At 36.0% G+C, this 23,793-nt stretch overlaps 1 protein-coding gene across 4 annotated transcripts in view; it reads left to right on the top strand.

Moving 5' to 3' along the window:
* LOC149817737 (protein DETOXIFICATION 46, chloroplastic-like) overlaps window positions 1-22,659 on the top strand; it is a 79,689-nt gene extending 57,030 nt beyond the window's left edge. Inside the window, exons 11-14 of one of the 4 annotated variants that reach the window (XM_089984071.1) lie at window positions 3,770-3,847; window positions 7,661-7,732; window positions 21,854-21,916; window positions 22,113-22,659. In XM_089984071.1, the coding sequence (XP_089840197.1) occupies window positions 3,770-3,847; window positions 7,661-7,732; window positions 21,854-21,916; window positions 22,113-22,214 (315 nt within the window). In that variant the 3' untranslated portion in view covers window positions 22,215-22,659. Of the gene's footprint in view, window positions 1-3,769; window positions 3,848-7,660; window positions 7,733-8,136; window positions 9,012-21,263; window positions 21,753-21,792; window positions 21,917-22,112 lie in introns of those variants that run through there. The other 3 variants (XM_089984072.1, XM_089984074.1, XM_089984073.1) reach the window with 3 other exon arrangements.
* The last annotated feature ends 1,134 nt before the right edge of the window (window positions 22,660-23,793 follow it).

The raw sequence follows: 23,793 nt of genomic DNA, 5'->3' as shown, positions 1-23,793 counted from the left end.
ATTTCATGCATAAACACCCAAATATGCACATGATCATATTTATGCAAACATCAAAATAAACTTGAGATTCATGCATATGATATTCACATTTGCAACATGGTATTCGAATGCATAAGCATATGTAACCAAATCTAAAACATATAATCTGATGCATAATCCTTCAGTCAACATGAATGTGAGCCTGAACACGATAAAACTGTTCAGATTTACATAGCATGAGATTTGGCAAAAGTGGTCAGCTTTACGTATCTCTAGGACTTAACTAATCTGATTAGATTTGCATATAAGCAAAATTCTGCAAGTTTGATCAGATTGCATACACACAACACATTGCATCCAATGTGGTCAGATTGCATGTACACGGTACAAATAGCAAATCTGATCAGATTACAAACACAACACACATTGACAACTATGATCAGATTGTGCATACACACGTTGGCAAATCTGATAAGATTGCTCACACAACACATTGACAAATTTAATCAGATTGCACACTAACATAGCCATCGATGACACTGATCAGATTGCTCACTTGCAACACACTAGCAAATTTGATCAGATTGCAAACACAACATACTGTCAATCTGATCAGATTGCTCACACCCAATATAACAGTAATCTGATCAGATTGCACATGCTCAACATATCGACAGTTTGATCAGATTACTTATACACACATACATCTGCAGTCTTATCAGATTGCACAAGCACATACACATCGACAAATTGATCAGATTGCACCTGCAATACACATCGACAGTCTGATCAGATTGCACATGCAATTCACAGTGGCCGATTTGATCAGATTGCACATGCAATACACAGTGGCAAATCTTATAACAACATAAAAAATAACATATTGGCATATCTGATAATAGCATAAAAAATAACATATTGGCAGATCTGATAAGACTGCTCACAAAAACATATCGGCGGGTCTGATCAGCTTGCTCACAAAAAGATATCGGCCGATCTGATAAGACTACACATAAAAACATATCGGCAGATCTGATCAAACTGCACAAACACAACATGATGGCAGATTTGATTAGGTTTGCTTATATGTTGAAATCCACAAAGTTGATTAGGTTTGCTTATATGTTGAAATCCACAAAGTTGATCGGGTTGCACATGCAAGAACATCAACAAGCCTGATCAAATTTGCTTATACTCAGAAATCGGCAAATCTGATCAAATCAAATCTGATCCAATCAATAATTTTTTCAGAACATGAACAAACATCAAATATCAAGGTCAACTAAGGAAAAAAAAATATATTGCTATAAAAAGAAATTGACAGCATGTATGTCACACTATATGCATATCCAAAATCAATAAAAGTTGAACACATGCTTGAGCAGAAAAAAAATCAATAGCATGCTCACACATCTATGGGAATCAAAACATAGGTATTTCATGATTTGATTCTCTAAGGAAATCGAAATTCCAAGAAATAATCTTATATACATATATATATATATATAGATGAAATCATTACTTTATATACGTACACATATATTTTTGAATCAGATTTCTTTTTCCATCAAAACTTATACATAAAATCAGATTTATACCTATTTCTACTAGTAAGAAATTAGAGCGAAACCCGTACTTTAATCATAGTGTAGAAAAGATCGAAAAATTGACGGATGTATGGTGTAAACTTGATTTTTTTTCTTTCCTTTTCCTTTTTTCCCCTCTCTTCTCTTTTTTTTCTTTTCCCTTTTTCCTTCTCTCTCCCCACACAAGTTTGGGGTTCTCTCAACTCTCTCCCTCTCTCTCTAGAACACAATTTTCTAGAGAGAGAGGCGACCAACCCTTTTTATACACTATTATCTCCTTATTTTTATTTTTTCTTTATTTTTTAACTTAGATTTATCTAGAGGGTGACGTCTCCTCTAGAGTACTCTTCTAGATATTATCTTTTTATTATTAATTATTAATTATTAATTATTTATTATTAATTAATTAATTAATAATATAATATTTTGAGAATATTCCAGAGGGTGTCGCCCCCTCTGGAAGTCTCCTTAGAGTAGAGTTCTACTCCAAGTAGAACTCTACCTACCCAATTTAAATTTTAAATTGATTTTAAAGTTTTAAATTTGGCCATGGATGGATTTCGGATCCAGATTTGGATTCAAGATCCAAATCTATATTTGAAATCCATATGGATATTACCTTGACCAATTCTTAGTTAATATGGGTCATGAACTGGGTCCGGATCCATATTAACTTAGATCAAACGTAGCGGATCCAGTTCAATCCAATCCAGAAAAAACAAAAATAGAGGTGGGTCATTTTTGAAAAATGCGATTTTCGGGCCAATAGTAACCCGATTTTATAAAAATAGGGCACCAACATGCTCAGAATTATGAGGCACATCTAACGGTATACATACTTATTTTTCGCCTCTGAATTTCGCTTGAACATGAATTTTGCTTGATTTTCACTCGAATTTAAAGGTCAAAAACGAAAATTTTCTCAAGTAATAATTGGCTCACCTTGGTCTTGTCAGTGGGCTCTGGGCCACGCCGAGCCCCCGCTGATGTCACCTATATTTTAATATATTTTTTTTTTATGATTTTTATCAATTTAATTAAATATTAAATTTAAAAATCATGAAAAAATACATGATATTACAAGGTTTGTGGGGCTGCAGTGCAGACTGCTTCAATAATGCGTATCTTATTTGGAGTCACAATTGTCTCATCGACTTCTTTTGCAACCACATGCATACATCATTCTATATCTCAACATTTTCTTTTAAAATTAGTAAAGTATGTGTCACATACCTGCCTCCTTGGCATACTGGGGCATGAGTTTATATCTGGGCATTAAAAGACATGCCAATCTTATTTTCTGCCTAGTAATTTGGGATGTATATCCATCAGATCAATGTGAATATAGTTAAGAGAGTCATGATTATTTTGTGTCCTTTGTATGTTTACTGTGTACGTCTTCTCTTTTAATTATTGATTAAGGCCTATTGTGTTTTACTTCTTAATGTTGTAATAAGTATTAAGTATTTGTTTCATTGATGAATGAAATGAGACTTTCTTCCTCTCTCTTTCTCTCTCTCTCTATATATATATGTGTGTGTGTGTGTGTGTGTGTGTGTGTGTGTGTGTGTGTGTGTGTGTGTGTGTGTGTGTGTGTGTTTTACCTCTAATATTTTTTTCTTCTCCGTCCTCCTTCGTCGTTGATTATGATGTAAACTCAACAGTATACCCCTTTTATGCTAGTTTCTAAAAATGAAATTAAATAGAAACATCTAAACAAGTGTCCAATGTCAAGTCAAACCCTTAATCAAATGTCTTCATCAAAAGTCATAACACATAAATTAGCTTCTGTTTTTTCTGATAAGTCTCTTGACACCCTTATTCTTGCTCGATTATCTACTTGGGGAGAAGCATGGGATTTAACTTTTCATCTTCAAACCAACTCCATCTTTTGCATGTAACTGGTCGTGCATCTTATTTGATGCACTTGGGCATCTCTTAGTTCAACTTGGCGTATTGATAGCTCTCTATTTTTGGGCTTCATCAATTTGGTTTTGTTACTGTTTTTTGTACATTTTTCTGGGACTCCTCATGTCTGTTTATTTTTCGTTGACTTTTTTATGGCATGACTTATGCCATAAATTTTACCAACACCTATTGTCATTATGACGTATCTCTTTTCGTATTTTTTTCAGTTTTCTCTTGGTTTTTCTTTTTGGTAGATGATGCTTATGTTTTTAACTTGCATGCTTGTTACTTTGCAGATGCAAGCTGTACTGTTGCCCTATTCTGTTGCTCTCATGATTACACCTCCAACACTTAGCCTTGAAGGGACCTTACTGGTAAGAATGCCAACTCGTAGCTACAGGCCTATGAAATGATAGCAATTTTCTTCATTATTCTGAAGCTTCCATTATGCCATCTCTCTCTGTGTGTGTGTTTGCATGTGAATGCATGCACTCACATGTCTGATACCATGCAATCACCTTGAATCACAATGCAAGAAAACATAAATGAATAATACCGAAAAGGGTGATATTATAAAATTATTATAATAAATTATATTGTTTATGACATCAAATGAGTAAAAAAATAAATATTAAATCTAAACTTTCTATTTTTTTCAGTTTACATGTATAATATTCCACTTACTAGTTTATCACTGTTTCTGTTTCAAATAGGAAGATTTAAGCTTATAAATTGTAAATGTTTTTCATTATTATAAATCAGTCATTCTATCACAGTTATCTTTATATTAATAAGCTAAAAAAATATTCAAATATTAAATTCACTAAGTCATATATGGTATTATATAGTGAATATACAAAGATTAATCCTAAGATACAGGCATACAGCATCATATGCGAAGGGAACTATGTCGAAATAAAAAAGGACAAGTTTGCAATTAAATGTTTATTGCCATATCCTATATATGCTTATGTATTTAAGTAGGGTGATGCCCATGGTGATGGTACTTAATGCATGAACAAGGGTATACAACTGCATTAACTTGTTGACATCCATGAAAAGTCATGGAAGTTAACTCCATCTAAGTGTTTAGGAAATACTAGATCAGCATTGAATTATCTTTTAGGATTCTTAAAAGCTACTTAAAATAGTGAGAGCGAGAGTAGGCTGTTTCAGTCATTTAGCTTCTTGAGTCATCTAGCAAGAATGAGAGTAAGTTGTTTCAAATATTTAAGCATGGCTTATTGTCACAAAATGGTACAGATTCCAATGCACTCCATGATAAACTCCAAGAATCAAAACGTTATACGTTTGAACACAAACTTAAGAGCTAAAAGGACACACATGAAAATGTGAATGAATAACTCTATTCATAATGGACATTAAAAATACAAAAAGAAAAATTACATTGGTGAATGAATAACTCTATTCATAATGTACACTAAAAACACAAAAAAAAATACATTTAAACCTCACACAAACCTAATACTACTCATTATTCTCTCAACACTTACACATACACACACATCTCTACTTATAGAGGAGAATGATAGGAAGAAGTAAAGGAAGAGAGGAAAGAAGTCCTCTCTAATAACCAAGGGAGACACCTCCCAACGGCTAGAATTCTAGCCGTTGGGACTAAGTCAACTTGTTTGACTTAGTCCCTATATATACTATATTATATAAATATATAATATATTTAAAATTATACATATATTATGTATATGAAGATATATACATAAATATGTATATGCACAAATAACAATATACAAAAGGATACATTAATCTTAACAATTATCCTATGTACTTGTTAGGAGAGCATGCTAGAGCTCTCATGGAGCAATCCAATGATTATATAGATTTGGTTTGTTTGTGGACCTGAAGAGCACATGCAAGATGAACTTTACCACCAAATTAAGTAATGTATGTTCGTTTGTGATTGGAAAGCTATAGCTAAGCTATAATTTGAGTCAAATGGTTACATAAGTAGTTTATGCCTTATAAATTTTCATCTTAGATCACCTAGAATGGAACTTAGTTTGATACAAGTTCATTATGTGGCAGCTACTAACATCAGAAAAAGAAGTTGGAAATTTACAAAAGGTGGCACAATACTAGATCATTATTGGATTTCCTTAATTCAAAGAAAATACCTATTACAATTTTTTTTGAAAAACCTAAACCCTCTCCACAAAGTTTTTATGAACTTTTAGAAGGGATAATTAGTTGTGATTTCACAAACTACTAAGATTCTCTGAGGAGTTTTCACCTTTCCAAGTTACCTTTTCAAATCCCAAAGTAGGTACCTGTTCCAACTGTGTTCCTTTTTCATTCCTAGGGTTTACAAATCCTTAATTTTTGTCAAGGCATCACCAAACGAGCATTGAAACAAATTCTGGAAGGACCAACTAAGATAGATTTGTGTTTGGCCATTTAGCCACAACAGAAAAGAACAATTTGGATCTATGTGCCTATGAATAATGCCAATAGGGGAGGATTTGTTGTTGAACAACCTCTTATTTCCCATCTACATATTCCACCAAGTATAGCATGGTCATTTTCCAATGAAGGTATGCTTTAAAAGTGTAGATCTTGAATGTCTTGCCCTCATATATCACATGGGGCTGTAACCATGCTCCAATTGGGAATTTTCTCTCTGTCATGTTTATTTCCCTAAAGGAAGGATCTCGTCATTCTATTTGGATGCTTCTCGTCTTGCTTAATTGGAATTTCAAAAGAACCTTTTTGTAGTTTTGCAATTTGTCTAGTATTTTTAGTAGCATCTGGCAACTATTCTTACCTTAATATTTCATCTTCTCATCACTAGCTTGAGTTCTTTGGCTATGTATATTAATGAGTTACATAGTCTTAGATTTTCGTAGTATCTTTTTCCAGAAATCTTCTCCCACATTAACCAATTCTTGTGAACTCTTACTTTCTAATGGGTTTGTCATCAAGTAGTAGCATAGTCTTAGATTTTCCTAGTATCTTTTTCTAGAAATCATTCACCCACATTAACCAATTCATGTGAACTCTTACTTTCTATTGGGTTTGTCATCAAGTAGTAGTTGTTGCTACTTTCAATAATAATAATGCCCTTTGGGCAATTATGTTCTCGTTCTTTGGGGTTAGGTGGGGGGTTGATGCAGAGTTGTCAACTGAGGAAGTGGGAGCGGGAAGCGCGAGACAGGAAAGCGCAGGACGACTTAGAAGCGAACCGGAAATGACCTATGAAGCGAACCAAGATTCGAAGGAGGAACGAAGAAGGAAACGAATAAGAATCGAAAGGGAAGTAAAAATGTAATTATATTTTTTTAATTTACCAAAATAAGATTTATGTTATATAACTCAGAAACAGTCAACCAAAAATATAAGTTATATAACTCATAAATATAATTAAAAAACAATCAACCAAAAATATAATTTAGAAATAGCCAACCAAAAATATAAATTATATAACTTAGAAACAATCAACCAAAAATATAACTCATAAACAGTCAAACAAATTATATATGAATTACACGCATACAAAAATATATATAAAAATGAAACACACGAACACAAAATATATATAATATACATATTATAATAACTGAAATATAGAATATATAAAATAACTGAAACACAATATTATCAGTTATATATATAACTGAAAAACATAAACTATAGCAAAAACATGAAGACCGAGAGAGAGAAACAGGAAGAAGAAGAAAAAAAACAGGAAGGAAAAACAAGAAGAAGAAAAAAGGAAAAACGAAAAGAGAAGGAAAAACAGGGAGAAGAAGAAAAAACGAAAAAGAAGGAAAAACAGAAAAAAGAAGAAAAACCAGAAAAAAAGAAAAAAGGTTATTTCTTTTATTTTTTTGGTAAAATTTACATTTTTAAGGGCTAAACCTGGAAGCTTGCTTTCCATTTAGGGGGAAGCACGCTTTCCATTTAAAACTTGTGCTTCCCCACACATTTCAGAAGCGCTGCTTTTTGGGGAAGCACGCTTTCCCACTCCTATAGGCGCTTCCGGTAACCCTGGGTTGATGTAGGTAGCAGCAAGAAAAAATCTGTGCTTTTCAACTTTCTCAATGTTATCTTCATCATATTTTTCATTGTCCTTGCCTTTATGGTCATGGTTTACTTTGTTCTAAACTTTTTAGCACAATTGATAATGCAGATCTATTTTTCTGCTTCTGCAGGCTGGGAGGGATCTTAGGTTCCTGAGTTTGTCAATGATTGGTTGCTTTTCTCTAGGTGCCCTTCTACTATTGGTATGTGTTCTGCCTTTTGATAATTCAGAAGATTGAAATTAAGGTTATTGTCCAAATATTGGTATGCGTTCTGCCTTCTGATAATTCAGGAAATTGATGTTATAGTTATTGTTTTTCTTGGGATTCTTCCGAGTATATGCTGTATCCACCATGGAAATCACATTTTACTAATCCTTTATATTTTATGATGGCTGTTAATTGATGCAGTTATCACTGGATTTCTTTGTTTGATTCTATCCTACTCTTTGCAAGAAAAAAATTGATGTTTACCTGGTTCTTCATTTGAAATAGGAAAAACCTTGATGTGGTGAAGTGCAACTTTTTGTGTGCTCATATTTGCTAGTCTTAGTGAGTTCGTAAAGTCACTGATCATTATCTTTTATCTATTATCTATCTCATTACAGCTTCTGAATACTCTTGCACTGGAGTGTAATGCAGGGCGCATCATTGGGATTTCCAATTTTTGCTGACAGTTGGTTTTTTTAGAGCTTTCTGATATGATGCTATGTTAACCTTGATGACTTCTGACTCCATTTGGAATCATGAAGCTGTTGATGAATGCAGTTTAGTTCATCTATGTCAGTCTTTTTGATCTCTACCTTGTACTTGATGATGGCTTTATAAATTGATCTATCAGAAAGAGCCATCAAGAAGTTCCTCAGGTTTCCTAGGCTTGTTGGGAACTCATCAGAGGTTGATTGCCTCCTTCCTGCATTAGGAGACTGAATCACGGGTCTCCCACTGGTTGCTGCTATCCTCCAGGGAAAATAATTGAATATATCTCTTACTTTTCAAAATAGCATGAAAACATTATCTTTCTCATAAAATTGATATTAACTTAAAACCATGAAAATATGAATTTATCATTATTTTAAAGAACCCATGAAAGGTTGGTTGCTTTCTTCTCACATCAAGAGTTTGAACTTTAACCATGGTATTCCACTTGACTCACATGTGATCTACAAAGAGTTTGCTGCCATCCTTAAAGCTCTGTCACAGAGAACATGCTAATTTGGGTAACGCATGGTGACAGAACATAATATGTGTTAACATTGCAAGTGTTTCTTTTACATTTGTTATTTTCATGATTATTGTTTGCATTTTTTATTTTTTCTTAATAATTTTGAGTTTAGGCCTTTATGTCTTACTACTTTTATATATGAGAAATTTGAATCTTATATAATAATAAATGTTTTTTTATATACACATTTAAATAAAAACTTTTGATAAACTCCCTATTAAAAAACTATATCTCACGTCCTAATTTATGTAAAATCAATGCTATGTAATTGTTAAATTATGTACCTTATCACCTAATGTAATATATATATTTTATATATATAAGGTAATACATATACATATATTAATATATATGTATATGTATCTACTTATTATATATATAAAATATATATATTTCTTCTTATTTAGTCGTAGGGGTAGTTTCGTCTTTTTCTTCATTTTACGCACATTCACTTTTTGAATGTGTTTGTAATTTCTTTTTTTGCTTTTCTTTTTCTTTATTTTTCTTTTTATTTTTTGTACTTAAAGGAACCTTGGGGGGCCCACTCAAATAGACGTTGGGCCCCTCCAACGGTCACAAAGTCACATTTGTGACAGTTGGAGGGGCTCCAACGTCTATGAGTGGAGCCCCTCCAAGGCTCCTTTTTGAATGGTTATAAATAGGGGCTCTCCCCTTGTATTCTCTTATGGCTTTGTGTCAAAGCCCAAGTTCTCAATAAATTGATTCCATTGTTTTTATGCCTTTGTGCATTTGTGAGGTATTTGTGGGTTGTGCTTTTTGTGCACAAGTGTTCTTATTGTGCTTTCGTGGTGGGTTTAATATCAAGAATATTAAGGTCTTGATATTAGTATCTTATTGAAGATACTTTCACATGGTATCAGAGCCTCGTTGGAAGAAAGAGGATTGTGCATCTCGTCTCTTGTGAAGCACCTCGAAAATCGTGCCCTTAAGCTAGTGAAGTTTTTGAGTGAAGCATTTACTTCGGGCAATATTTTAGAAGCAACTTTTGTCAAGAAAAGGTTGAAAATCCGTTAAGGTACGCATTATTTCTCATCTTCTCTTCTCTCTAATGGGTGAAAAAGACTCCCATTTCTCCCTTGGGTTTAAACTTAGCGGTTCGAACTATCATGTTTGGGCCGGCAATATGGAAGCCCATATCAAAGGGAAAGGCCTTTGGGGTTACGTTCAAGGCTCCATATCGGAACCCGAACCCAAGCTTTCTACTATAGAGAAAGGAGAAATTAAGATTCTTGAAGGAGAAGATAGACAAAAGGCCTTAGAAGAATATTCGAAAAGGCATGATGAGTGGGAAATGAAGAACTTTAAAATATTGTCTTGGATTTTTTCGTCCGTAGAAACCAAGATCAATGCCAACATCATTAAATTTAAAAGGGCCTCCGAAGCTTGGTTATACCTTGAAAAAATGTATACTTCAAGGGACTTGTCTCACAAATACTATCTCCAAAAGAAAGCCTTGACTCTTCAACAAAATGATTTATCTATTCGAGAATATTTTGCCGAATTGTCATCTATTTGGGACGAGCTTGCCATGCTCGAACCAAAATGGAGCGGAGAAGCTATTGAATTAAGGCACAAACAACTAGAGGAAGATCGATTTTTCAACTTCCTAAATGGTCTTAGACCCAAATTCGAGCAAATTCGGTCCTCTCTTCTATCGGCTTTCACCTATCCATCTATTTAAGATGTCATCACCAAGCTAAGTGGTGAGGAAACACGTATGGGGATTTGTAAAAATAACCCAAGCATTCTTGCTACACCTTCTAAAAATGACTATGAACTGGTTAATGCCGTATCAAGACCCGGAAATAATTTGAAGACCTACAAACCGCCCCATTTCAAAAATCAAGGGCAAAATGATCGATATGGCAAGAGAGATTATAACAAATTAACTTGCCATTTTTGTAAAGAACCGGGACATATCAAACCCAATTGTCCCAAATGGAAGAAATTTCTTGCCGCGGCTTTAGCATCCCAATCGGAGGAACGGCCTTCAACTTCAAATGAACCTCTTTCGCTTCATCAAATTGTGGATGCTCTTCAACCTCTTCTCAAAGGAGGCATTTCTGGAGCCGCTATGTCATCCTCTTCCTCTCTTGGTAAGACATCTTGGTTACTTGATTCTGGTGCTTCGTTTCATATGACCCCAAGCCATTGTTTTCTTTCTGATTATTCTAAAAATGGTCTTCCATCCTTTGTCTCAACGGCGGATGGAACCTCTCTTGAAATTAAAGGAATGGGCAATTTTGAAAAACAAGACTTCTTTATCCCAAAAATTCGTCTTATACCAAAACTAAATTTAAATTTACTTTCCGTTTCTCAACTCTCGGACTGTGGTTGCGATATAAAATTCTCTTCTAATAAATGTTGGATACAGGATCGTCAGTCCGGGAAATTGATTGGGGAAGGCTCTAGGAGAGGAGACCTCTACTATGTTGATTTTCTTAAAATTCCCAAGAATCAATTTTGTAATGTTGCTCAAAACAAAGATATTCATGTATGGCATAAGAGATTGGGTCATCCCAACATTGTTAAAATCTCCTATTTGCCTTTTATTAAGCATCTTTGTAATGAAAATTTTGTTTGTAATGAATGTATTCTTGGAAAAATGAGAAGTCTTCCTTTTCCTCAAAGGTCCATGTTTACAACAAAACCTTTTGAAATTGTTCACTCCGATGTATGGGGTCCGGCTCTGGTAATATCCAAGGGAGGTTTCTCTTACTATGTTATCTTTGTGAACGATTTCACTAGGTTTAGTTGGATATATTTTCTTAAACATAAACATGAAGTTTTTTCAACTTTTAAAACATTTCATATGATGGTTTTAAATCAATTCAATGGAAAGTTAAAAATTTTTAGAACCGATTCGGGTGGTGAATACCTTTCCAATGAATTCAAAAGCTATCTTGAAAACTATGAAATTCTTCATCCGAAGTCTTGTCCTAAAACCCCCCAACAAAATGGGTTGGTTGAACGAAAACATAGGCATATTATTGAAACCACACGAACTTTGCTCATTTCCCAAAATATTCCGAAAAAACTTTGGGCGGAGGCCGCTCTTACTTCTGTCTATCTCATAAATAGACTTCCATCTAAAATCTTGAACAAAATTTCCCCATTTGAAAAATTATATGAAAAAGAACCTGATTATAGCAGGTTAAGGGTTTTTGGATGTAAATGTTTTGTCCTTACTGATAAAAATGACAAACTCTCTCCTAAGGCCATTCCTTGTGCCTTTCTTGGTTATTCTGAAACTCACAAAGGTTTTCGTTGTTATGATGTTAAGAGTGATAAACTATATGTTTCCAGAAATGTGAGTTTTTTGGAAAATGTTAGTGGTTTCGAAAAACTTGAAACCTATGACGAGAATATAGACTATTCTTTTCTGTTTGATTTATTAACTGAAGATGATGATACTAGTGATGATGAAACAAATCAAAATGACTTGAATAATAATGAAACTCATTCTGATTAACATATCAATGAAGAACATAGAGATCCTATAACCTACTCTCATAGAGATAGAAATACTTTTAGAAGTGCTCTCGAAAGATATGATAGTGAGTCTACCCCTTCAAGTGAAGGAAATCTTCGTAGGACCGAAAGATCAAGAAGACCCCCTTCTAAGTTCATCTCATATGAGTCCTTTTCACCAAAATGTAGAGCCTGTCTAAGCGCCATTCACTCATACATAGAACCTAGGGATTTCGAGGAAGCACGAACATGTCCAGAATGGATAGTCGCTATGAATAATGAACTTGAAGCCCTTAAGAAAGCAAAGACCTGGGAGTTTCAAGACCTTCCTAAAGACAAGAAAGCAATAGGGTGTAGATGGGTATTTAAAGTCAAAACTAAGAGTGATGGGTCTCTTGAGAGGTATAAGGCTCGCTTAGTTGCAAAGGGATATGGTCAAAAATATGGGATTGATTATGATGAGACTTTTGCCCCTGTTGCTCGTATGGTCACTGTCCGATGTCTTATAACTGTTGTCTCAATTAATAAATGGAACATCTATAAGATGGATGTTAAGAATGCGTTTTTAAACGGGGATCTAAACGAAGAAGTATATATAGATGCTCCTCCTGGAATAGAGTATTCTAAGGGAAAAGTGCTTCGTCTTCGGAAAGCACTTTATGGTTTGAAACAAGCTCCCAAGGCTTGGTATGATAGGTTTAACTCCGTAATGTTAGAAAATGATTTCTCATCTTGCTTTACTGATACTGCTTTGTTTGTTAGAAAATCTAATGCAGGAATTGTTATTCTACTACTTTATGTGGACGACATGCTTATAACTGGGAGCGATTCTAAAGGAATTAAAAGCATAAAATTCATTTTAAATGATAAGTTTGAAATGTCTGACTTAGGCTTCCTAACTTACTTTTTGGGTATTCAGGTAGCTTACTCTCATAGAAGATATTTTTTGTCTCAAACTAAGCTTGCATCTGAGATTGTTGACAGGTCAGGCATTACAGATGATAAAATTTGTGAAACTCCTGCTATAGTAGGAGCTAAAATGAAGATTGATGATGGTGTTCCCCTCTCTGATCCTACTCCCTACAGGCAACTAGTAGGATCGTTGATGTATCTAAGTATCACTGTTAGTTTGGATCGTGGATCCGACCCGACCCACGATCCACCTCGAGATCCAGCGGTGGCATGTTTGTAATTAGTTCTTATTACCTGTGTAAAGTGTATTGTACCACTTATAAATATCAAGTAAAAAGGGAAAACCCTATTGCGCCGACTATTCCTCTCTCTCTCTTCTCGTTCTTTATTTCTGATATTTGTCTAACATCTGCAGGCTGATATCTCTAACATCTGCAGACTGATATTTCTGACATGGTATCAGAGCACAGGCGCGGAAATCGATCATCTGGAAGGCCTATAAGGACCAGGCGTGAAAGGACGTAGGCTTTTTCTATCCCTTTTCTGATCTTTTCTCTGTTTCTCTAAATCACGTATCCCTATTTCTCTCACGTATCCCTATTTCTTCAGTTTCTCCTTTTTCCCTAATCTGATTTCACACGTTATTTCTTTTCTCCTTTTTCCCTAATCAGATTTCTTCAGTTTCTCCTTTTCCCTAATTTGATTTCACACGTTATTTCTTCTCTTTCTTCAATTTGCGCATCCTTATTTCTATTTCGATTTCTTCTCTTTTCAAATTCTTTTTCTGGCTCACACGTTACACAGCATTGCTGTTTTTCTGTGCACACAGCATTGCTGTTTCTCTGTGTACACAGCATTGCTATTCCTGGCCTGGTTCACACGTTATGCAGCATAAATTTTTTTTTTTTAACATGTGTGTGTGAAGATTAATTTCTGGATTACACGTCATTATATTTCTGTGCAATGTGTTGCTGATATCATTTTCAGCACACACATTATTGCTGTTCTTCTTCTATTAATACACTGTTAAATACAGTTTGTTCTCTCATTCTTCATAAAATCTATGGATTCCAAATTGAACCCTAGTTTTCTTACTCACCTCATGACCCACAAGTTATCACATGATAACTTTTTGCTTTGGAAACGCCAAATTGTGCCTTTTATTCGCAGTCATGGTCTTTATGGGCATCTAGATGGACGATCGCCCGCCCCACCTACACATATCATGCAGGAAATAACAGGTGAAGACGGGAAGGTGAGTCAACTTCGAAGCACCAATCCAGCTTATGACATATGGGTACAACGGGATCAGACATTAGTCGCTTACATAACCTCCACACTTTCTGATCGTGTTTTACAAACTATCTCTGATGACCAATCCGCTGCCGAGTTGTGGAATGGACTAGCTCATTCTTTTTCTCAGGTTTCCGAATCTCGGGCTTTGCAACTCAAGTGGAAGTTCCAATCCATGCGAAAAGAAAACAAATCCATTACAAAGTTTATGGGGGATGTCAGAGTGATTACAGATCAGTTAGCTGCCATTGGAAGTCCTGTATCAGATAAGGATATGGTACAACAAGTATTAGGTAGTCTTGGACCTGAATATCGCATGTTCTGCACGGCACTCCAGGTTGTCTCAGTCCTTCCATGTTTTGATGATCTTCAATCTAAGCTTTTGCAATATGAGGTCAGTTTAAATCAGGAACACGCGTCAGAGGATGCTCATCCTGTGATGATGACACATACGCCTATTCAAACAGGAGTTTCATTCACTTCCCCTCGCCCCAATGGAACATCTATGAACAGAGGAGGATTACTGCCTACACTAGGAGGAGGAGGTATTGGTTCAAGCATTGTACCACGAGGAGGACGTGTTCCTACTTGTTTTCTATGTAACAAACGGGGACATGTTAAAGCAAACTGCTGGTATAATCCTCAGAACCGGAACAAATCAGGGAGGCCAGATAGTAGGCCAGGGCAGAAGGCCACTCATCAGTTTGCCCGTACTCCTCAGGGACAGGTTCTTCCACAGGATGTACAGAATATCCTTATGACTACTTTCAATCAAATGAACTTACGCCAAAATGAGGAAGGTATATGGTATATTGATTCAGGGGCAGCAGCACACGTTACTTCTGATGCAGGTAAATTTACCCACTTGACTCCTTACACTGGAAATGGCACTATAGTCATAGGAGATGGATCTCACCACCCCATCTCTTACACTGGAAATGTCTCCATTTCTTTGCCTGAATCTCAATTACCCTTGTCAAATGTCTTACTCACACCTGCTATTCAAAAGAATATTCTATCTGTGTCTAAATTAGTTGATGAAACAAATTCTTCCGTTGAATTTACTCCTTCTTCTGTTTATCTTAAGGATCTTCACACCAAGAAGACGCTCGCTAAAGGTGAACGGCGCGGGAACATGTACGTCTTTGAAGAATCTCATGTGCCTTTGAAGACGTCGTCTTCCGTAGCCGTGGCTTCTTCAGCTCTTTCTTTTCCAACATTTTTGAGTCGATCCACAGATCATAGTTCTTCATCTGGAGTCTTGAAACTTAATAAGCCAAACTTATGGCATCTTCGTTTGGGTCATTGTAGTCAAGTCTTTCTTGACAAGTTGTCTGCTAAAGGTCTAATACCCGCAGTCAGTTTAGAGTCAAAATGTCCAAGTTGTCATTCATGCAAAAGTCATGTACTTCCTTTTCATAGTATCAATAAAAGAGCATCAAAGCCTTTTGAAATTATATGCTCAGATGTTTGGGGTCCTGCGCCCACTGCTTCTTTTTCTGGATCTCGATACTATGTACCCTTTCTTGATTCTTACACTCGTTTTAGTTGGATTTACTTCATGAAAAACAAACATGAAGTTTTCAAGTTGTTCAAACAGTTTCATGCACTAGTCCAAAACCAATTCAATACCAATGTTGTATATTTCCAGTGTGATGGGGGGGGGGAGAATACATATCCCATGATTTTAGTGAATATTTGAAGGAGCATGGCATTACACGTAACATTTCTTGCCCTCATACCCCTCAACAAAATGGAGTTGCTGAGAGAAAGCACATGCATATTGTTGAAACAGCCTTGAGCATGATGCATACTATGGGCATCCCTTTTTCCTTTTGGACCGAGGCTTTCCACACAGCTGTTTACGTTATCAACAGGTTGCCCATGACCATCCTTGAAGATAATTCTCCGTATTTTGTTCTTTATAATTGTCATCCATCATATGAAGAACTACATCCTTTTGGTTGCGTATGTTATGTTCATATTGATCATTCATTAAGAAATAAGTTTCAAGACAGAGCTATACAGTGCAAGTTCCTTGGGTATGCAGATGACTATAAGGGATACAGGTGTTATGATCCTCATACAGGCAAAATTCGGATATCCAGAAATGTTGTTTTTGATGATGAAAATTTTGACACTCTGGGTTCATCTTCCACAGATACACAGGACAGTTATGATCCTTGGCTCAGTGACTCACTTTTATATGACTCGTTGTCTCATGAGGATTCATCTTTATTGACAGACAATGAACCCTATACTTTTGATGTGGAACCACATATGGAAGACATTCCTCCTACAACAACATCCTCACGTTTTTCTGGTCTTGTTTATTCTCGTAGAACTCACCCAGTCAATACTGAGGCTCCCCTACGGCATTCCACTCGGGTTAGACATCCTATAGATTGTTGGGTAAGTTATAACAATTTCTCTTTGGATTTTCAAACATTTCTAACCAGAGTGTCCAAAGAAACAGAACCTTCCTCCTTTCATGATGCTGTAAATTCTCGTGCCTGGGTAGAGGCGATGAATGAGGAAATGGAGGCATTGCATGAATGCAACACATGGGAAATTGTACCAAGGCCATATAACAAGAATGTTGTAGGATCCAAATGGGTGTACAAGATCAAGCACAAACCGGATGGCAGTGTTGAGCGCTATAAGGCTCGCCTGGTTGCACGAGGCTTCACACAGCAATATGGGCAGGATTACGACGAAGCATTCAGCCCAGTAGTAAAACTGGGCACAGTCAGGATTGTCATTGCATTGGCATTACAACATAGATGGTCACTCAGTCAACTTGATGTTAAAAATGCTTTTCTGCATGGTGAACTAAAGGAAGAAGTTTACATGGAGCAGCCACCTGGATATAGCGTGCATGATTCATCAAATTGGGTATGTAAACTTCGACGCTCTCTTTACGGATTAAAACAAGCTTCTCGATCTTGGTTTGAAAGTTTTTCCACAGAGATCCAGCGTCATGGTTTTAATAAAAGTGTTCTAGACCATTCATTGTTCATCTTCAAAAGTGGTTCAGCTATTGTTTGGGTGCTTATATATGTTGATGATATCATTATTACCGGGAGTGATGAGGATCACATATCTTGGGTTAAGTCTATGCTGATGGCTAAATTCAAGATGAAAGACTTGGGTCCCTTGCGATATTTTTTGGGTGTGGAAGTTGATAGTCGACATGAGACTATTACATTGAGCCAACATAAGTACACTATTGATATTCTCCTCGCTACGGGGATGGAGAATTGTAAACCAATTATCCCACCTTGTCCTCTAAATCATAAGTTAAGTGCTAAAGAAGGCACCACTTATCATGATCTTACTTTGTATCGTCGAGTTGTAGGGATGTTACAATACTTAACATTCACTAGGCCTGACATAGCATACTCTGTCAATCAGGCTTCTCAGTTTATGCATGCTCCTACAGATGCACATATGGAAGCGGTAAAAAGAATCCTTCGGTATTTAAAGGGTACGATTGGAGATGGTTTGATGTATAACAAAGACACAGATTATACGTCAGGACATCGACTATTCACCTACACAGATGCGGACTGGGCTGGTGATCCTGATGAGCGCAGATCAGTTTCAGGGTATTGCATCCTTATCGGCAATAATGTTGTAACATGGAGTAGCAAGAAGCAAAAGGCAGTGGCGCGATCTAGTACTGAAGCCGAGTATCGTGCAATGGCAGCAGGAACAGCTGATGTTACGTGGGTGAGACACCTACTGCAAGAATTACAAGAACCAATCTCGTCCTCTATGCTTCTTTGTGATAATCAGAGTGCTATTAATATTGCCTTCAATCCCATTCTTCATTGTCGCACGAAGCATATCGAAATCGATCAACACTTTGTTAGACAAAAGGTGGATGAAAAAGAAATTGAACCCGCATATGTTAGGTCAGATATGCAAGTTGCTGACATTTTTACCAAAGGATTATCCACTCATCAGTTTTGGGCACTCAAAGACAAGTTGAACATGATCAAAAACCATACTCAACTTGAGGGAGGCTGTTAGTTTGGATCGTGGATCCGACCCGACCCACGATCCACCTCGAGATCCAGCGGTGGCATGTTTGTAATTAGTTCTTATTACCTGTGTAAAGTGTATTGTACCACTTATAAATATCAAGTAAAAAGGGAAAACCCTATTGCGTCGACTATTCCTCTCTCTCTCTTCTCGTTCTTTATTTCTGATATTTATCTAACATCTGCAGGCTGATATCTCTAACATCTGCAGACTGATATTTCTGACAATCACCAGACCAGATATCTCGCATGCGGTGCATACGGCAAGTCAGTTTCAGCATGCACCAACTTCTGTTCACATGGGTGCTATCTTACGTGTCGTAAGATACCTAAAGCACACTATTAATAAGGGAGTTTTTCTGTCTTCTTCTTCTGAGTTGAGATTAATTGCTTATACTGACTCTGATTGGGGAGGTGACCCAAATAACCGTCACTCCACCACTGGTTTTTGTGTATTTTTAGGAGACTCATTAATCTCATGGAGATGTAAGAAGCAGCAAAAGGTGTCTCTATCCTCAAATGAAGCAGAATATCGTGCCATGGCGACTTCTACCATGGAAATCGTTTGGATTCATCAGTTGTTGGAAGACATGGGGATCACTATTGAAGGGCCTACCAAGCTTTGCTGTGACAACAAAAGTGCGATTTATATTGCTAAAAATCACACCTTTCATGAGCGAACAAAATACATAGAGATGGATTGTCACTACGTTCGGGAGGCGTACCTCAAAGGAATCATTGACCTTCCATATGTCACGTCCGAATATCAATTGGCGGATTTCTTCACCAAAGCCTTGTGTGCTCCGCGTTTCAACTTTCTTCTTAGCAAACTCTCGGTCATCCTGCCCTATGTTTGAGGGGGGGTGTTAAATTATGTACCTTATCACCTAATGTAATATATATATACTTTATATATATAAGGTAATACATATACATATATTAATATATATGTATATGTATCTACTTATTATATATATAAAATATATATATTTCTTCTTATTTAGTCATAGGGGTAGTTTCGTCTTTTCCTTAATTTTACGCGCATTCACTTTTTGAATGTGTTTGTAATTTCTTTTTTTGCTTTTCTTTTTCTTTATTTTTCTTTTTATTTTTTGTACTTAAAGGAACCTTGGGGGGCCCACTCAAATAGACGTTGGGCCCCTCCAACGGTCACATTTGTGACCGTTGGAGGGGCTCCAACGTCTATGAGTGGAGCCCCTCCAAGGCTCCTTTTTGAATGGTTATAAATAGGGGCTCTCCCCTTGTATTCTCTTATGGCTTTGTGTCAAAGCCCAAGTTCTCAATAAATTGATTCCATTGTTTTTATGCCTTTGTGCATTTGTGAGGTATTTGTGGGTTGTGCTTTTTGTGCACAAGTGTTCTAAAGTGTTCTTATTGTGCTTTCGTGGTGGGTTTAATATCAAGAATATTAAGGTCTTGATATTAGTATCTTATTGAAGATACTTTCACAGTAATATGGACACTCCTAAAAGATCATTACACCCGTGTCAGTATGGGTGCCTGCTTCCGTATTGTCAGGCACATGCAACTGCACCTGGGTGCATTTCTGTCTGAAACTGGACATAGTCAACCCTGACCTCCATTTTCACCCACATTATATATATATATATATATCACCTATATCATTCAAGGTAATTTCTGTGAGGGTTTTTCTTTGAGAGATTTTCAAAAGTTTTTATTTCTTGGGAAAATCTTGGGAGTTTAAAATTTTGAAAAAATACAAATAATAACCAAAAAGATGAAAATAATAAGTTTTGCATTATTTTTCTACCAAAAATATAAAGAAAAAAGTTTTAAAAAGTTTTATAAATATAAAAGAAATAAAAAATTAGGAAATTCAAACTTAAAATATTAAAAAAGAGTTTTTCCTAAAAATGTCATGATAATTTGACTTCTGAAAATGATTTGAAAATATTGCCAGATATTCCCGATATTATCTGCTACCTTGAAATAGCCGATGTTAAAGTGATATTTTCAAAATATCGCCGATATAGGTGACACTGATATATATAGAGTAGGTGGTGGTTGTCTACCACTTTTTTGGCCTACCACGAGCAAATGGGCATTTGCGGGTTGTTTTTCACAAATCTGACCTTGCAGATGTGTTCAACATGGTCGATTTGCAAGGAAATGATACTTGGATCATGTTTTTCGATAAAAAAACATGAATTTTAGGCCTTGTATATTTATTAAAGTTTTAGACCATCGATTTTTAAAATTTATAAAAACCTAACTGTGTGTTAGGATCATACTATTTGTACAGTTAGATTTAAGGAAAACATGGAAAAAATCCTTCAAAAGCCTGATAGGCTGTGGTAGGCCAGAAAAGTGGTACGCAGCTACGACCTATATATATATATATATATATATATATATATATATATATATATATATATATATATATATATATATATATATATAATGAGAGAGAGAGAACCTAGCTGCACCCCTGCTTTTTGAAGTTGCCGTGTTGCAACCATCGCACCTGCACCCATGTGACAGAATTAATGTATTTATGTGTCATATCTGTGTCCATGTGATAGCCTTCAAGGTCTACGGTCTTGTAAACATGGTGACAAGTGTCTCTTGTTTTTGCAGACTCTCTCTTTAATGTACCTTTTTTTCTTAAAGCTAATGTTAGCTCTAATACAATCCTGGTAAATTGAATTTATTGTAATTTCTTAGTAGACTGGATGTATGGTGATAATATCATTCTCTCTCTCTCTCTCTTTCTCACCAAAACTAGGCCTGAATGCGCGCAGAGACAAGCTAAAGTGCAACTCACACTGGTTTACCTTAATCCAGTTGCTATCAATCTCAAGCCAATTGGAACTTGAGCCAACTCATTTGGCTTGGAACTGGTCATGTTTTCATTCTTTGTTCGTGTTAGGGTAGTGAAGGGGATACTTCTAACCTGTAAGGGTCTCTGGCAAAAGTAGAGTGGAAACTGATGGTCCTAAGAACTATTCCAAACGTCTTAAATGGCCATTTATCATCTATAAAATAAGCCGCACATGTAGTTAGTCTCATATCATCATCATCATACATGGGATATGCTCATAGCTACCCTTTCTGTTTTAAATTGGAGGTTAGAACTAGAAGATTTTAAGTCTTTTTTTCTAGCCACTTGTCTATCTGTGATTTTTTACTGCCATTTAATGTCATGAACTCTGAATACTATATTATCAGCTTATTTCACAGTTGTCATTATGAATTATTGTTGTGATGGTGCTGTTTCTCATTCAAATTGTTTAGATGCTGCAACTTCTCTGCAGCTAATTTCGGAAAACTTAAATGTGTGGAATGATATGATTATTGTGTGCATACACTGGACAGCTGATCGGCAATAGAGGCTGTGGTTTGCTAGGTTTTTGGTGGGCACTGTCGGTATTCCAATGGGTAATTAACTCACCTCAAACATCTTACTCTAGTCAACTTGATTTTTATACTAGCAGATCATCAGATTCAGATCCCCAGACATGAAAGCGGGCTGTTTGCCAAAGTCTGGCATTGCCTATCATTTAGGAATGAAAAATCCTCCCCACAGACGAATTTGCTCTCTCAGCACATCTAATGGAATAAAATTAATTTTCAGGCCCGTTTTTTAGTTGCGTTGCAGAGATTGACTTCTCCACAAAGCATACTTTTCTCGGATGAACTCATTAAGGAGAATCTTGGCAAGCTGAAAGCCACATAGGCTTTACACTTGGTCATTGGTTTGCTTTGATTGCTTGTTCTCCACATGGCATATTCTGAAAGCTACATAGGCGTTCCACTTGGTCATTGGTTTGCCTGGATTGCTACTTGTAGCATGAGGCTCGTATGCAGATTCCAGGATCATCAAGATAGGTACTACTGTAATTTGGCATTGATCCAAATGTTTTTCTCCAGTCGCTGCTCTGCTTAAGAAGCCAAGCGAAGCTGTGGTCTCTTGCTCACCGAATGCCACAATGAATTCTTATCAATTCTAAAATGGTGCCTCGAACATCGAAGTACATTGTCAGTCTTGTTCTTTTGCACGTGCAATTCTATATAGAAGAGCAATGGAAACCCAAGGAAAAGAACGTATGACAGTATTGTAGCTCTCCAAAATGTCATTTTATCTCAGTTTATATAAATTTGCATTGGTATTTTACTTTGCACATTGACATCTCTCTCTCTCTCTCTCTCTCTCTCTCTCACACACACACACACACACACACACACACACACACACATTATAATCATCATCACCATCGTTTTTGCAAGTCAGTGGGGTTCAAATGGGAGGAGAGCTATCGGCTAAAATATTGAACTTGATCAATTCGAATTTCATAATTCATGCCCGTCCTTAACATAATCACCTGCAATATCTCTTGTCCATCATCATCGTGATTATCATCTTCTTTATTGTCTTCATTCTCTCTTTATTCCATCACGTAATTTCTTTCGTTAATTATCTTTAAATAAATTACAAAAAGCCACCCAACTTATCTGCTGTTTACAGAAGGTTTCCCAACTTTTCAGGTATTATATTTAGCTGCCTGTTTTTTCTTGATGCATTTCAATTATAAACATTTTTTATTGTTGATAAAATAAAACCACGTATTTTCTATGCAGAAAAAATTGAGATAATTTTGATCATTCTTTTTTGGCTAAATAATGGCCAACTAAGTGATTTTTTAGAACCAAGGATGCCTGTGAAACAAAAAAGATTCTAAAAGCCTTTCATTTTCTTGTTTTCCTTTTTGCCTTTTTTCTTTCTTTTCCTGAAAGCCTTTTTCATGAGCCATCATCATCACTACCACACCCTCATTAACCATCCATTATTATCATTTGTGCACCTTGATCATGTCCTCAGCCTGGCTGATCCTTCTTCTCACTCTGTTGGCTCCTCCTGCACCAATGCTCCTACATCAACGGTTTAATACAAAAATCTCTGCTTTTCCATCATCTTGCTCATAACACTAAACAGCCTTGATGGCATTAGGAGTTCTTGGGTGTTTGTCCTTGTGTCAATATATATATACGTGTGCTCAGTTAGAATTATGGAAATGAAGAATCCATGGATGCATCGTGAACTTACATATCAGAATGGCAAACTTTAACACAAGCCTTTTGAAGACTGAACTAAGAGTTGAGACTTTATTTTTCATTAAAAACTTTGTAATTATCCTCTTAGTTCATGCCAGTATCAAATCATTTATACAGAAAAACGGGGATATATTGAGATATTACATTATGGAATACAATTCAATACCCCAGCTTATCTCAGTTTTCTCGATAAGTAGGTAAGC

This window comes from Nuphar pumila, chromosome 13 (genome assembly GCF_984573655.1).
Source record: "Nuphar pumila chromosome 13, dmNupPumi1.hap1.1, whole genome shotgun sequence".
NCBI lineage: Eukaryota > Viridiplantae > Streptophyta > Magnoliopsida > Nymphaeales > Nymphaeaceae > Nuphar > Nuphar pumila.
This window is presented reverse-complemented; position numbering and strand designations above follow the sequence as displayed.